This window comes from Desmodus rotundus, chromosome 3 (assembly GCF_022682495.2).
Source record: "Desmodus rotundus isolate HL8 chromosome 3, HLdesRot8A.1, whole genome shotgun sequence".
NCBI classification, from domain to species: Eukaryota; Metazoa; Chordata; class Mammalia; order Chiroptera; family Phyllostomidae; genus Desmodus; species Desmodus rotundus.
In genome coordinates, this window is record NC_071389.1 from 163,355,669 (window position 1) to 163,371,605 (window position 15,937).

The 15,937-nt window shown below is 40.4% G+C and overlaps 1 protein-coding gene and 1 pseudogene across 2 annotated transcripts in view; both read right to left on the reverse strand.

The window, feature by feature from the left end:
• Positions 1–15,937, reverse strand: part of FGD4 (FYVE, RhoGEF and PH domain containing 4) — a 201,020-nt gene that overhangs the window by 63,942 nt on the left and 121,141 nt on the right. For both annotated transcript variants that reach the window (XM_045184329.2, XM_024575654.3), the window contains exon 2: positions 3,279–3,431. In XM_045184329.2, the coding sequence (XP_045040264.2) occupies positions 3,279–3,431 (153 nt within the window). The remainder of the gene's footprint in view (positions 1–3,278; positions 3,432–15,937) is intronic.
• On the reverse strand, positions 5,932–8,478 carry LOC112318522 (adenylate kinase isoenzyme 6-like; annotated as a pseudogene).

Consider the following 15,937-nt stretch of genomic DNA (forward strand, 5'->3'; position numbering starts at 1 on the left):
ACCCAGGTGTTCCTAAGGGTTTGGAGAAATGAAAAGGGTGGGGAACACTGATTACTGATCAGTAAGTCAATAAATAGGGCCCAAGCTATTTGGCAGCTGATCTCACAATACTAAGATATATCCTCACTTCAGGGATGCTGGTCTCTATCTGACACACATTCTAGGTTGTAAACAAAAAACAGCAGAAGCAAAAGAAAGTGGAAGAAACGTGCTGGAGCAGGCATTCATTCAGCACGTGTGGCTGAAGACCTGCTATGCTGTGTCGTAGGCACAGGGAATGCGATACTGCAAAAGGTGGGGAAAACACTCAACGAGGGTGAGTAAACTGTAGAGCAGGCCAGATTGCAATGAATGAGAGGGAAAAAAAGTAGCGATGGGGAAATACGAAATGTCAGAGTGGAGGGTGGGGTTGAAATGTTAACTTGGGGGAGGGGGTTGCTGGGAAGGGCCAAAAAAGTTAGAATATTTTTTAAAAGAAGTATAAAGACTTTATGTAGTTTACTGAGTATAGTCTAACAGTATAACAACATTTTGGTCAATGAGGGACCAAATATACGACTGTGGTTCCTTTTAAGATTATAATGGATGCTCTGACTGGTGTGGCTCAGTGGGTTGGGCATCATCCTGCAAACTCAAAGGCTGCCAGTTTGATTCCTGGTGGGGGCATTTGCCTGGGTTGCAGCCAGGTCCCCATTTGGGGGTGTGCAAGAGGCAACCAATTGATGTTTCTCTTGCATATTGATGTTTCTCTCCCTCTCTTTCTCTCTCCCTTTCCATTTCTCTAAAAAATAAATAAAATCTCTGTTAAAAAAAGATGATAATGGAGCTGAGAAATTCATGTTGTGTAGTGACTGTAGCCATGCTAGGTGGTGCTGGTGTAAACAAACCTACTGCGTTGTGGGTTGTATGAAGTATAGCACGTGCAATATGTACAGTACATAATGCTTGGTATTACAATAAACAACTGTTTATTATAATATAGTATAATATAAACCACTGTGAATAATATAACAACTGTTACTGGTTTGTATATTTATAGTACTTTCTATCATTATGTTAGAGTATACTCTTTGTACAAAGAAAATTGCTATAAAACAGTATGCCATTCAACAACAACAACAGGAAAAAACCCAGTATGCCACGTTATGCTGCAGGCAGCAGCCTCATACTTCTCCTGTTTGCCGTTTCCTCACTATCATTTCCCCTTGTGCTTGATTTAATCTCGTGCTGCTTTGTACAGTAACATGCTGTACAGGCCTGTAGCCTAGAAGCAACAGGCCTGGGTATGCAGTGAGCTAGACCATCTAGGTTTGTGTAATGTTCTACAATGTTTGCAAAACAATGAAATCACCTAATGATGCATTTCTCAGGATGTATCCACATCTTCTGCAGCACATGACTGTATTTGGAGTTAGATAACATTATATATATCAACCCACATTCAAGGTAGGAAGTAAATGTGTATTTATTTATTTTTATCAGCTCAATCTTCTGTCCTACTTACATACATTTTATTATTATATTTTAATTGTTGTTCAAGTACAGTTGTCTCCATTTTCCTGCCACCACTTTCTTCCACCCCACCCTCAATCCTTCCCCACTTTGGCTTTGTCCATGGATCCTTTATACATGTTCCTTGATGATCCTTTCTCTTCTTTCCCCTGTTATCTCCCCCCAACCTCCCCTCTGGTTGCTGTCAGCTTGTTCTTTATTTCAATGTCTCTGGCTATATTTTGTTTGCTTGTTTTGTTGATTAGGTTCCACTCACAGGTGAGGTCATACGGTGTATGTATTTAAGTAGCAATACCTTGACCTTCATATAACTAAAAATAGCAAAAACAAGGTTAAACGTTGTCTCCCTAAAGGATATGATTATTTCAGCACACAGTAACTCAGGAAGGACACTGCTATAATTTATCTCAGTGAACTATGAAAAACAATGAAGTAATGCAATGTTGCTTCCAAAAAAGGCTTTATAAATAATGAAATTCTTGCTTTTGATCTGGGCAATTACATAAAATTAAATTATATTCATTTTTTATATTCTTACCCAATTTAATCTTTATCAGCTCAGGTTCAATAAGCAAGATAGAATTTTGTATTTTGCAAATAAATGGCTTAATTAAATCATGATTGGAAATTTTTATGTTCATATTCATATCAATGTTATAGGGATGAGTATAGCCACAAGAAACAGTTATAAACAGGCTATTCATTTGAATCACCAATTTTTTTAACTTGCTTTATAGCCATACTTCATGCCACCACCAATAGTGAGAGCAGTGAAAACAAAAGAAAAATTTTCCATAATGTGGAAGACTCTATTTTAAATCCTCCTTAAGGGTCTCTTTCAGAAATCCTTAAAACATAATAACTTTAAAGAATACCATCAGCTCTTTTACAATGCATTCTCTGTAACACTTTTTTTTTTCTTTGCAAGAACAAGAAAAAGACCAAAGTAAATACAAAATAAACCAAATAGAAATGGATTTTTCCAAAGAATAGTAATTCTACAAATGCCCAGTTTGTTTCTTGGCTGAATGTTGATCATTCAGTGTGAATAAAAATCTGTTAGAATGAAATGATACATTAGACCACAGTGGAATGTAGGTTTATATTACATCATCAAAATAATAATTTTGTGCTCCTCAAAGTCAATACCGAGTTCACTAGAAATTTATTTGTAAAAGGAAATGGTCACTGAACAGGTTCACCATTATAACTGTCTTACCACTTGTTGGCTACTCCATTCTTGAACTATTTATATTTAATTTCTATGGATGACTTCACTAAGAAGGCTTTTCAAGCCCAGGTTCCTTAATATTGTAAAATGACCTTACTAAGTGTGTTAAGTACTGTTTCAATAAGGGTCTGTTCCACAGATCCTGTGACATCTAGCAAATCATAACAACTGCTGATAGTACTTCTAAACACATTCCTTTGTCACACACTCATTATGCAAACAGTAAGTTAGGCCCTGAGCTAAGTCAGGCATAAGGCATGAACAGACCACAGTCCCCTTAAGGGGGCATGTAAACAATTTCTGAAACATGGAAAGAACCATGATAGATAAATGTGTAAGATGTTTTAGGAGCAGAGCGAATACCCAACTCTGTGAGAAGGCTCACAGAATGAATGACTTTTCTCCTGAAAAAATAAGTGCACCCAGCTCCTCCCAGTATAAGTTAAAACTCTCCCTTAGTGGTCATCATTCCTCTGGGTCACCTTCACTAACGAACCAAGTGCCCAACCTGTTCAAAGAACCCTGATCGGCGTACCTTGTGGCTTTGGACTTGCAGCTGAGTGTTTTGCTGGCGTTTTTCCATTTATTCCCTGAGCCTCTTCATCAGATACATTCTGATCAATCAGCGTGCTTGTGCTGCTTTTCACAGGGAGTGGAATTATAGTGATCTTTGGACAGGTACTGCTGCCTGAAAGAGTTCAAAAAGCAAGGGCAGGTAAATGCAGAGGCAGCGTACGACTATGTCTCATGACTTAAATTTCTTCTGACTCCACACGACAAAAACAATCACAGTTACAAGACTAAGCATAGAGACACTTTTCCCATGTGTGCTGGCCTTGACAAATTCGAGTTTTCCGGAGAAAGATCTCATTCCACGTGCTTGAGAAACCTTGTAATGCATACTGACAGAGACCGCTGTGCGTGCGTTTGGGTGCACACTCTCCCCTGCCCCTCCCCACCCGACCCCCGTGCCATCTCCTCCTTCCCATGCTGGGCCATGAGAAGGGCATAATGCAGCTGCTATGAAGCATACGGAGCAGACTAAGAGGAGGACCAAAAGGGCCCTAGCACCACTCTGGTAAAAGCTCTCCTTTCCAGAGTCCAGTCCAACTCAAAAGAACAGAACAGGAAAGCACCAACCTGACAGCCAACCTAAGGAGGAGAATGGCGAGAAAAGCTCCATTAGAAACAAACCACCATACACACCACTCTGACTCACCGGCTTACTCAGACTCCAAATTAGCATATAGCATAAGCTAATACCCATGTTTCCTCCTCCAAAAAGGGATGGTGAGATTTTATGGGTAACACTGTCTTGCATTTACAACTCAAAACTCCCAAATATGCTTTAATACACTGAAATAGATCATGAGAGCAGATAAAAATAGATATATTTTTAGAAGTTAAATATTGAACTTAAAGAGACTTGTAAAGAAATCATATGGCAATGTTTTCTCTTTATACTCATATTAAATTTCCCTTTCTTCTAGGTGACATGGTGATATTAATAACAAATTAGACATTGCTTAGGAGAAAATAAATTTCTACCAGGGAACTGACCATCACTAAATAAAAGTATGCCACTTAAGAAACTGTGATTGGTTATGAAACAAAGAGTTTCATTTTTACATGATCCAAATATCTATAAAAAGAGAACTATTAGTGATAAAAGTCATTATTATTCAAAACAATAAAAGCTAATAAAACCCAACCAACTTTCTATTGAGCAAGAAAAATAACCCTTTTATTTCAATTGATTGTTAAATAATATTGATTAAAAACCTCACTACTGCTTTCTTGTCTCTGCTTCCTTTAAAATTTATCTTGGTAAAGCAGATTTTAGAAGATATTAAGAGTTCCAAGTATTGTTGGAGAAGTTCTGAGAGACCCAGAGCTGAAACAAATGCACTAAGTTTCCCTCCGACAGCATCCTGCTAAGCAGGCTGCCAGCTGGATTAGGCATTATTTAGCCAAATGTGACAAAGGCCTTGAATGTGCAGTTTGGGGGAAATCATTTCACAGCATATTACTAAAATTGTAAACAGAAGAAATAAAAGCTCAGATGTTTAAGTGTGTGTCTTATCTACCTTCTCAGAAAACTGTGTGAAGTAGGCAAACAATATCACTGAAATCTGCAGCATGTCACCCAACTGGTTAGTTTAGCCTTTTAGGGGTGGGAGGACATGTGTTCCACAGCATCCCAAGAACGCTGTGGTAATCCCGCAGGCCACCTGCTGGGGTCTAGTGAAGGGCAGCCTGGCGCAGAAACAGGGAAAAACCACAGCCCAACTACAAAAGCAGAGGCAGAAACAGTAAATTGCCAAAAAAAAAAAAAAAAAAAAATCAGACTCTGTAAAAGCAAGAATGCAGCTTTAGAGACAATTTACAGCAACAAAACTATAAAAAGTGAGCAGGTAATGGGTTAAATAGGAAAACAAATTAAATTGAATCTCAAAAAACAGATCATCACTTTTGTCATTAAAAGATGAAAGTACTTTAAAACTAGCCTATTTAGAAACAAAACATGTGTTAAATAATTTAAATTGAAAAGTACCTACTTCATTTCTAGATTACAAATTTTGAGGTAACGATGAGTTTTGTAAGTGTCGTATTTGTTGGAGACTATCTCACGTGAATGAGCTGAAAAGCCTGCAGTAAGAGATGAACTACAAGTTCCATTTTCTTATAAATCCATTAAAATCATGAGCACAAATCTTTTGCTGATACAAGAAATCCACAGCCAGAAACTTCAGGAGATTACTATTTAACATCAGTGTCCAAACTATCACAAGGCATGAAAATATGGTAAAAGACAGAAAATATGTTATTTTTTTTAATCTTTAGACTTTAGTTTTATTTTAAGAGATCATGTTCATTTTCTTCTTTAAAAAAATTAAAAGATATCCATCTACCCACTTGGTCCCATTTTTTATTCTTTAGCAGGTGAAGTATTAAATAATGACAGTTTCTATTCTCAATCTTTAATAATATTATTCATTATACTTGAGATTATTCAGCTTTCTAATGGAAAAAAAAAACCCAAACATAAACCTTTATACTAGTTACCTATTAAAATTGTTCTGCAGCACAATTTTAATTAAAAAAAAAGTTTTACTGCTAATTGGACAATTTGTCTGATGTGGGAAGAGAAATATCAAGAGTGATTATCAAGAGGCCAGTTTTGCAAGTCAAGAGCTGTGATCTTTGATCCACTGCTCAATCCACTTAACTATCTGATGGACATCATCCTCTAGAGACCTTCTGGGGTGCTGCTGCGCAGCTGATGCTCTACATCTTCCTTGTAGGATGCCCATGCTTCTTCATAAAGAACTTGAAAAGTTTCACACGGAACATTACCTTTCAGTGTCTTCTCATTACAAACCCTTGTTTCAAGTCTTTTGTAGAATATGCTGTTATCTGTCTTCAGCACAAAAACTATACAAAACTAGAGTTCATGGAAGAAATCATAACTGTGTTAATCCACAATAATTCCACCTTCATTCATTTAGTCTTCTAACTCATCCACTACTGTATCTTCATCTAAGATGGGACAGCCATACTCTTCATCATAGCCATCGTATAACTGCCCTTCTTGGGCTGAATCATCTGCACTACTGTATTTCAGTCCTTGATGCAGCTTCTTTGCCTAGTGTGGTTTTTCCCACCCCTGGTGTACCGACTGGTGAGCAGGATGTTTATTTGCAACGTGGCCCTCAACATGATGGCTCTAGAAAACACGGTCTTTAAAAAAAAATTTTAAAGCAATGACGAATATGCAACAGAGACCGTATGTGCCTGCAAAGCCAAAAATATTTCCTATCTTGCCCTGTACAAGAAAGTCACCCGCCCACATAAGATAATGAAGTTTACCTAAAAGCAGCACCATTTCATTAAATACTTTATCTTCTAACATCTTGGATACTAGCAATAAAAAGTTAAACTTCTTTTTGCTTGGTTATGACTGACTCAGCCTACTCATATTTGGAGACGGTCCTTATTTGGATGCCAGTTGCATAACAGATAATTGAAACAGAAATTGTAACCAGATGATCCACCCATTCAAGAAAACTTATATTAACTATAGACGCTTTTTGGTTCCAATTTACCAAAGAGAACCAGAAGGAATGGTTAAACTGTTATCTTGGGCACAGATATAACTAGTCACATTATATTAACATGGAGGAGGGGTCTGATTTAAATACTGTTTGTTCTCTCTTAGTGATTGGTAAGCTTTTTTATCCACCATCCCTAACCATTTTGAATTCCTCTGTCTTCAGGTTACTCACTTAAGCTTTCTGGGTCTTATTTCCTATAAGGAATGTCTAGACATATGATAACCTCAGGGGCTTCTCAGATATTCTCAATTACTCCAGCATCATTTTTGACTGTATAAGGCTTCCTATTCCAACTGAAGAGGTTGCTCCTATGTCCTAACTTTCGTTTATGTCTTCTTATGCAGGACACTTGTGAGTGGCAGATAATACCTCTGACGGCTTTAAGGTGACTTCGTCTCCTATTTGCAAAACTTTGTGTTGGGCTGTTGTATTTTGCCAAATCATCCTCGAATGGCTTTTTTACATTTTAAGGTTGGACTGACTTTTGGGCCATCCATTCCAAAGCAAGGTCCACTCGGTTCTCTGATTCTTCAGGTCTAATCTCTTGCCGTGGTATCCAAGACCTCAGATCACATCTTTATGGCCTTGCCATGGCCAGGTCTATACCACCTCATCCATCTATAATGTCTCTCCCAACTGCACCAAGTCTCTAGCGCAAAAGATCTCAATGGGCCCCACCCCTCCGGGCAATAGGATCTATTGGATTTAAGAGGACAGAAGTAGTTTTCTGTCCTACATACCAAGTATGTAATTTTGGCACAATACCAAACCACAGATTTCATTTGGATTTCACCAATTTTTCCACAATCATCCTTTTTTCTGTTTCAGGATCCTATCCAAGATATCACGTTGCATTTAGTTTTCATTGTGTCTCTCGGTGCGCTACAATCTGTCAGTTACCTAGTCTTCGCCAGTCTCACGTGACTTCGGCACTTCCAAAGGTCATCAGGCACTTTGTAGAATCTTCCTCTCAAGAGGCATATACAAACAAAGGAATATAATTCAGCTTTAAAAAGGAAGGATTTTCTGATGAATGCGCCAATATAGTTGATCTCTAGGCTATTATGCTAAGTGAAAGAAACCAATTAAAAACACAAATACTGTATAATTTCACTTATATGAAGAATGCAGAGCAGTCAAAGTCAGAGACAGAAAGCAAAATGGTGGCTGCCGGGGACTGAGGGGCTGCGAGAATGGAAAGTCATTGTTTAATGGGCAGAGTTTCACCTTATGAGATAAAAAGAGTTTCAACTGCAAGATGGGATTATGGTGGTCATAGCACCCCAACAATGCAAATGCACTTAATGCCAATGAACCATACACTTAAAACAGTTAAGATGGTAAATTTTATTACGCATTTTAACATAATTTTAAAATTTCTATAATTACAACAAGCATATCTCTTGCGTATTGAACAAAAAGTCAAGAAATATTACTACATTCAATTGCCTACTTAGCATCTCTACTAGTATGTCTGTGAGCTCACATTCAACATACCCAAATGTGACTCTCTCATCTCCCAACTCTCACTCAAAACTAACGGCCTTTATGGTCTCCTCCATCGAAGTCAATGGCAACTTCATCTGGGCTTAGGGCAGCAAGACTGGGAGCGTTCTCCATCCCTCCCTTTTTCTCTCACACTCCACATCCTATTTATCAAGATTAAGCCCGGGCTGGGTAACTTAACTGGTCAGATGTTGTCCCGAAACAACAAGGTTGAAGATTCGATCCCCAGTAACAGCACAGACCAGAATCAACCCATGAATACATAAATAAGTGGAACAGCAAATAGATGTTTCTCAAATCAATTTATTTTAAAAATTATGTTGGCTCTACAATCTACCACCACCACCTTCACTATTTTGGCTTAAATGACCATAATCCTTAAGTAGATTTTACCCACACCCTCCACCTACTCTCACTGCCCCTGCCCCTTGTCCCCACTACTGTCTATATTTTCAACCAGACCGGAGAAATCCTTTTTATAAAGTTCTCCAGTGGCTCCATATTTTACTCAGAGTAAAATCTCAGCTCTTTACAGCGACTGACAGGCTCTGTACCTTCTGGTCCTGGTCCCCTTACCACCGACCTCCGAGCTGGCATTGCGCCCCTTCGCTCACTCCACTCGGTCAGACTGCTTTCCCTGCTCTTCCTCAAGCAAGTCAAGCACACCTTCGGGCCTTCGGTCTAGCTGTAGTCAATATGAGCTAGCCTGACAACTATGGTCTAAGTGTTTTATTATGTTTTACAGTTTATTTTTTCCCAAGCACTTACCACCTTCTACCAAACTACCTGATATTCTGTTTGTTGTTTATTGTCTGTCTCCAATGTTACAATGTAAGCTCTGGGAAAACAATGATCTTTGTTTTCTGATGTACCTTGGGGGCAACACTTATCACATGGTAGATGCTCAATAAATATTTGTTGAACAAATGAATTCTAGAGACCTTAGGCAAGTTCCTCTTTGCCCACTTTCTTAGTTTCCATCTCATGAGTGGTGTTTTCTAAAGTCCGACAATAAGGAAATGTGTACCTGTTTTAGTACACAAAATTTCAAACATTTCCATTCTTATCTAAATTTCAAAACATTCAATGTTATTTCTACACAAATTATAAATATCTAGAAAAAATAGTTGTACCCAAGTAATCTTCCTTATAAATCAGATTCCTAACCTTGGGAGTTGTAAATCCATGTTTCTCTTGATAAAAACAGCAGCAGCCAAAAATTTCAGCAACAGACTAAAATGTTTATTATAATCTGTAATTTTATTTACATTTACTAGCGTTACTAACTGAAAAGCACTAAAGGCTGCCAATGTTTCAGACGCATCATTTGAGGCTACCTAAAATTATAGAATGTTACCCTGGCAGGAAAAGCTGGTTGCTGGAAAGCTTTAAAGTTCAAAAGCAGTAAGAATTCAAAATAAGTCTTAAAGGTAGATAAGTATGGATATTCAATATTTTTAAAGGTCCACAGCTGTATGACACCAGAAAAAAAAAATGTGTAAAAAGGCAATTATTACTATTGTATCATTCTTAGGCAAATGTAGCAATATATGTACAAAATGAGATAAAACAAATGTGCAGCCTCTAAAAACACAAAACTAAGTTTTGTCTTAAAGCTAGAAATATTTATCCCTGGCCGGGTAGCTCAGTTAGTTAGAGTATTGTCCCAATATGCCAAGGTTGAGGGTTTGATCTCAATTGGAACGCATGTAAGAAGCAACCAATGACTGCATAAATAAGTGGAAGAACAAACTGCTGTTTCTCTCTCTCTCTACCTTCTTCTCTCTCCCTTCCTCTCTCTCTCTAAAACCAACAAATTAAAAACAAAACCCACAACTGAGAGCCCTGCCTGGGTGGCTCAGTTGGCTGGAGCATCATCGTCTTGTGCACCAAAAGCTTGTTGGTTCGATTCCCTGTCAGGGCACACACCTAGGTTGTGGCTTCAATCCTTGGCTGGGGTGCCAACAGGAGGCAGCCGATCAATGTTTCTCTGTATCTCTCCCTCTCTTCCTCTCTCTCTAAAGTCAATGAAACATACCCTTGGGTGAGGATTTAAAAAAGAAAAAAATGCTATTGTTCATGGTTCGGACAACGGCGGGGAGGGAGAGGATTGAATGTGGGGAGCATGGGCAGGGCAGGCGAGAGCAATGTGGGAAAACTGGGGACAACTGTAATTGAACAATTAAAAAATTGAAAATAAAGGAAAAAAGAATTCCATTAGAGGAACTGAACTGCAACACCTTTCACTAAGCTTGTCCAAGTTCGAGTTCTGAGTTGGTGCTCCCAGGGGGCCATCGAGCCTGTTACGTAGGAGACTACGTGTACTGCTACAATTGCTTAGGGGTCCGAATCCCTGCTCCTCGCTGTCAGGGTCACCATGCATTAGGCACCACGAACTCCTGCATAGGAAGTGTTGAAAGCGCACATCCACGATGACGTTGGATTGGTGCTGGGACTGGCTTGGGTGGTACGTCCTGCTGTGTCTTGGTTTGGTGTTATTTTAGAGATGAAACTCCCTCCAGAATCTCTGTGTTCGGAAGGGAGCTGGAGGTAGCTGGCCGGACCCCAACTGTGGAATGGAGGGAGGTTCCCCTTTTGGCTACAATCAACTAAGAATGTTGGTCAAGATCACAGAAAGCTCTTGCTATTTAAAGCACAAAAATTACTCTGTATCTGCAGCCATGACTAGAGCGGAAGAGGGAGGCAAAGTGCAAAGAAAAACCACAATCAGTGACATGTGCTTCTTGTTGCTTCTTTGCAAAGGGTGGTTCTAGTTGACAACATCTTGAGTCGTGGAAGGTTCATAGCCTGCTGTGCTTCATCGGATACATTCTTTCTAATTTATAACATTCATTTCTGGGTTTATCCAAACACCCTATGTTACTGCCCTGCTGGTCATGAGAAAGGTCCTTGAGAAACTGCCCATCCAGACAATGAAGTAACTGCTAAGTTTGAAGCTCTCACACTTTTTGCTGGAGCCTAAGGTCCATTACAGTTTTAAGCTTTGACATTAATGAATACACCACAAAGATCTCTGAGCACATTACTGTGCAGATGGACCTGACAACTAGTGTTAGATTTCCCTCCAGGATCACCTGGGTCAAAGGGCAGCCCAGGTGCCATGCACACGCACACCTACGCAGCTTTCCTGGATCCCAGAAGCATGCCACCTGGCTGTTTCCGTGCCAATTGCACAAGTTATTGTGTATTAGGAACCCCAAATATACCCTTACTGCAATTTAAACATTCTTCAGGGAACCTCAGCCATGTATCTCTCATGTAAATCCTGGCTTCTCCATTTACTAGCTGGGTGATTGACTGACTTTGTCCACACTTCGATCTCCTCATCTATATAAACAAGTGCTCACAGGATTCATCATAGTACCCTCCCGCATAAGGGTGTTGTGAGGATTGTGAGTTAACTGATGCTAGTGAAAGCGCTAGTGCAGCAGCAGGCCCAAGGTAAATGCTGTATAACAGTGTGCTACTGTTACTATTTGCATGACGCTCAGTACTATACAACAGCAGTACGGTAGGTCAGGGGACCAGATACCTAGTCTCTCCTCCCTCCAGACTCCTGACGCCCATGACTCTTTGCCTCCTGTTTGCTTATATTTACCCCACTGGTGTCTAAATTTGGATTTACTACCACCCAGCACTTCTTCTTGCTGCCTTACTTTCTCAGTACCTGCCATTTGCTCTCCTGCCCAATCCCTCCACTTTCAGGGATTCCCAATAGATCATTTTGGATAAATTTTGACCAAATAATGACTCCTTTGCAAACTAACACCATAATTAACGATATACAAGTGCATGGCCTGGTACAGCAACAATGGGTGTCTTATTCACCAAAGATAACAACAGTGTTAGTAATGATGAAATGATGTCTGATATTTGGAGAATTTACTGAAGATAATTTTAACCCCAGATGATTTAATTATATTGTTCTTTCTTTATCAGGATTGTAACTGTGTGTCCTGCATCCATAAACGTTTTTTGCATTTTTTCTCCACTTGGCATTTCTTTATTTGATATTAATTTACAACTGCTGTTTTGACAACGAATCATTTTTTGAAAAGCACATTTAAACATGTTTATGACCACTTAAACAAACTTAGTGTTTAATTTTAATGGCTCTCATCTTTATGCCTCCAAAGTGCACACAGTTCTGTAGGCCCTGAGAATATCGAACAAATCAACTGCAGAGAGTAACAAAACCTACCAAATGTCTAATTTATTCCACTCTTTGTTTCTTCTTTTTGTCCCTTCTTAAATGCATTGACTGATAACTCCCTAATTAGAAGTGCCAAGTGCTCTACTAATTACTGGGGACAGGAAGACAAATAAGACATAAGCCTCACCCTCACGTAATTCAGTTTAAAGGGAGAAAGAGCGTGCAATTCCACAGATATCGGAACCCCTGCTGCCCCCACCCCTTGCTAACTATGGTGAGGGAACAGCTGCACCAGCCTGTGAGTAGGGAGGGTAAGAGCCTGCACCAGGGCCAGGGGTCAGGGTGGAGAGGAGGAATGGCTGTGGGGTGGGACACACTGAGGAGACCATCGGTAGGGAGCTGGCTGAGGAAGGGGGAACCGACAGGAAGAAAGGAGGATCCTTGCTTCGGCTCCTGCCTATTGTTACATGGAGACAGTGCCTCCCACTTTAAGTAAGAATGCAAGAACAGATTTCTGTGCTTTAAGTTTCGGGAGCCTGTGAGACTGTTGAGAATGAACATTCTTCCCTGACATTCATTCGGTTCAACCATCCCTAAACACTCCAGTGCCTCATTTTTCAATCCCATTTTAAGGGAGGGGAGAAAAAGCCTATTTGTCTGAGGCAGGGCCAATTGTACAGAGGCTCTGATCCAGTTTTTTTGTTTGTTTTTGAGCTCAGTAATTATGGGTGAAATCACTCGCAAATCCTGTAAGGACTAATATCCTTAGTTTTATTAACAGCAGTAACACATATCAGTTAAGTGATTAGGGAGGAGGGAGAAAAAGAGCCTGGAGGACATTTCTGGACCATGCAAGATCGGGAGCAGTTCACCGAAGAGCCCATGCCACACGCCCCCGGGCAACTTTTCCCAAAATTCTGTGCAACACCACTCTAGCAATAGGATCCTTCATCCGCCCCACCCACTCCCCCACCCCCACCACAACCAGCCATGATTCTATATGATATATTTGTGACCTGCCAAATTTACAGCTTGACCTTCTGTATCCATGATGCCAATGGGCATATGAGAGGCTTTGAAACACCCTACAGTAGAAAAACCTGTTTAACTTTGAACCCAGTGTGTGTCCAGGAAACCTTTCCATCATATATTATGTACAAGTAAACATCCCGTGGAGCTAGTGCATCTTGAAACACATTTTGGGAAAAGTTGCCCCCAGAGACTCCTTCCCGCTTCCTGTCGGCTACGGCCTTGGTGATTTCCCACACTTTCCCATGTCCATTACTGGCACCTGCTCCTGACTTCCCAATAATCATCCTGGCCTCCCTCATGACCCGGACTCTGAAATTGAGAACCAAAACTCTAACCTGCCCTTGGCTGCTGAATGTGAGCCATCTGCCCCCAGCTTCAAGGCCACACAATCCCACAGGGAGCTGACCACAAAAACCCACCAGGGCACGCGCTTCAGCTCTGCTCATGGAGTCTAAAGCTGGAGGAGCCCTCGGCTTAAAAAATTAGGTGAAATCTCATTCTGTAATTTTGCCAGTCCACTTTCTCTCCACCCTCCTCACCCTGCTCCTCCTCTCAGCCCCAACATCCAGAGCCTAGAACACCTGGAGGCATGCAACTTAGCGACACAGGAAAATCTACAAAGGGACTTTTGCTTAAAGTGGTTATGAAATAGAGTGTAAAGTATTATAATAGAAATGTAGAGATTAGTCACATGTAGCACTCCAGCAGTCTTAGGTCATTGAAACAAGTACCAGAAGCATATATGTATTAGCTCCATTTTACCAAAGACTCCGCGTACCACATACAAGCATTACAGTGATCTTAAATCCAAATGAACTGCAGTACTGTTTTGAGAAACTAAACATACTCTGAATGTAAAAGCACACCGTGGGCCTTTCATTCTGTAGTCAAAACAGACACAACTGTTCCTTTGCTCTGTGCCCTCCCTGTGGGTTTAAACCCCAAGATCAGTCAAAACACTTCATTTGATAAGAAGCTTAGCTTCTTTTTGAAGGCTTATAATCCATAGATTAGCGGAGTGTTGGAATAGGCTACGCCCCCTGAGAAAACCAAATGGTTTTCAAAATGGCCTTTTCCCCACTGGTTTGTTCTCTAGACACCAAGAGGAGTTTGTATAAATGCAGTGCAATGCAAACTTCAGACTGGGATACACTGATGCTGAGAGACATGTCCCTCAGTAACATATACACAAAACGTTTATCCTGAACTTCACAAAAACATTAGCAATCATAACTTGGGAGTTCATAGTGCTTTAAAAAGTTTGTACTGTTTACAACAAGCTTGCTTGCAAATACTACTATGGTTCTTACTACTATTAGCAATAATGGTAATAATAAAATCTAACAATATGATTGATTCTGTGCCACATAGGCGGTATGCGAAGTACTTTGTATGCATTCTTTCATTCGCTCCTCTCAAGAAGCTTCTGAGATAAAGTAAGGCTGGCATCTTTATGTCCATTTAAAGATAAATAAACTGAGGTGGTGTTAAGTGACAAGGCTGACGTTAGAAGCTATATTTACATAGAGTTTGTAAGTACCTCTGGACAGGGACTCTATCTCACACCCCTTTGCCTTTCACTCAGCAGATAATCAACAATTACATCTCTGTTATACTACAGCTATTTGCCCTGACACTGTGCCTCTATTTAAGTCAATGCTGCGCAGCTAGGAACTTCAAAACACCCAAGAAATTTTTCAAAATCCAATTTAAGAAATACAAGAGATCCAAGATGGCGGCAGAGTAGGTGAAAATTACACGTACCTCCTCCCAGGACCACTAAAACATAAAACAATCAACCTGAATAACCAACTAAAGACAAGCTGAACGGAAGTCTTATAACCAAGGATTTACAGAAAAAGCCATATGGAAACTGATAGGAAGGGCTAAGATGCAAAAAGGGCTGGACCCACTCCCACTTGAAGCAGCTGAGAATCAGGAGGGAAAACTCAGCTGCAAAGACTCCTCTTGAGAAGCTGAGATCTCCTCACACCAGGCTCTCCAGCCCAGAGCACCAGAGCCAGGAAGAGGCACCCACATAACATCTGGCTGTGAAAATCAGCAACAGTTCTGTCTGCCAGGGAGAGTCAGGAGTTTGCTAGAAACCTAGACACCCCCTTAAAAGGACGACACATGAAATCTCAGATGTAGTCTCTCACCTTCGCTCCAGAGAAGGGAGGGCAGCTCAGAGCAGAACGGAGTCCTACGAAGAGAGACTGGGATCTGTGGCTATAGGTGAGAGCTGAAGGGACAGCTGCTGAGGGTCCCTGTGCTGAGTACCTCTCTGAAACCGCAGACGCAGAAGCCATTTTTCTTGGGTGAAGCAATTCCTCCTAAGTGCCTCATCCTGGAGTAACACAATAATAG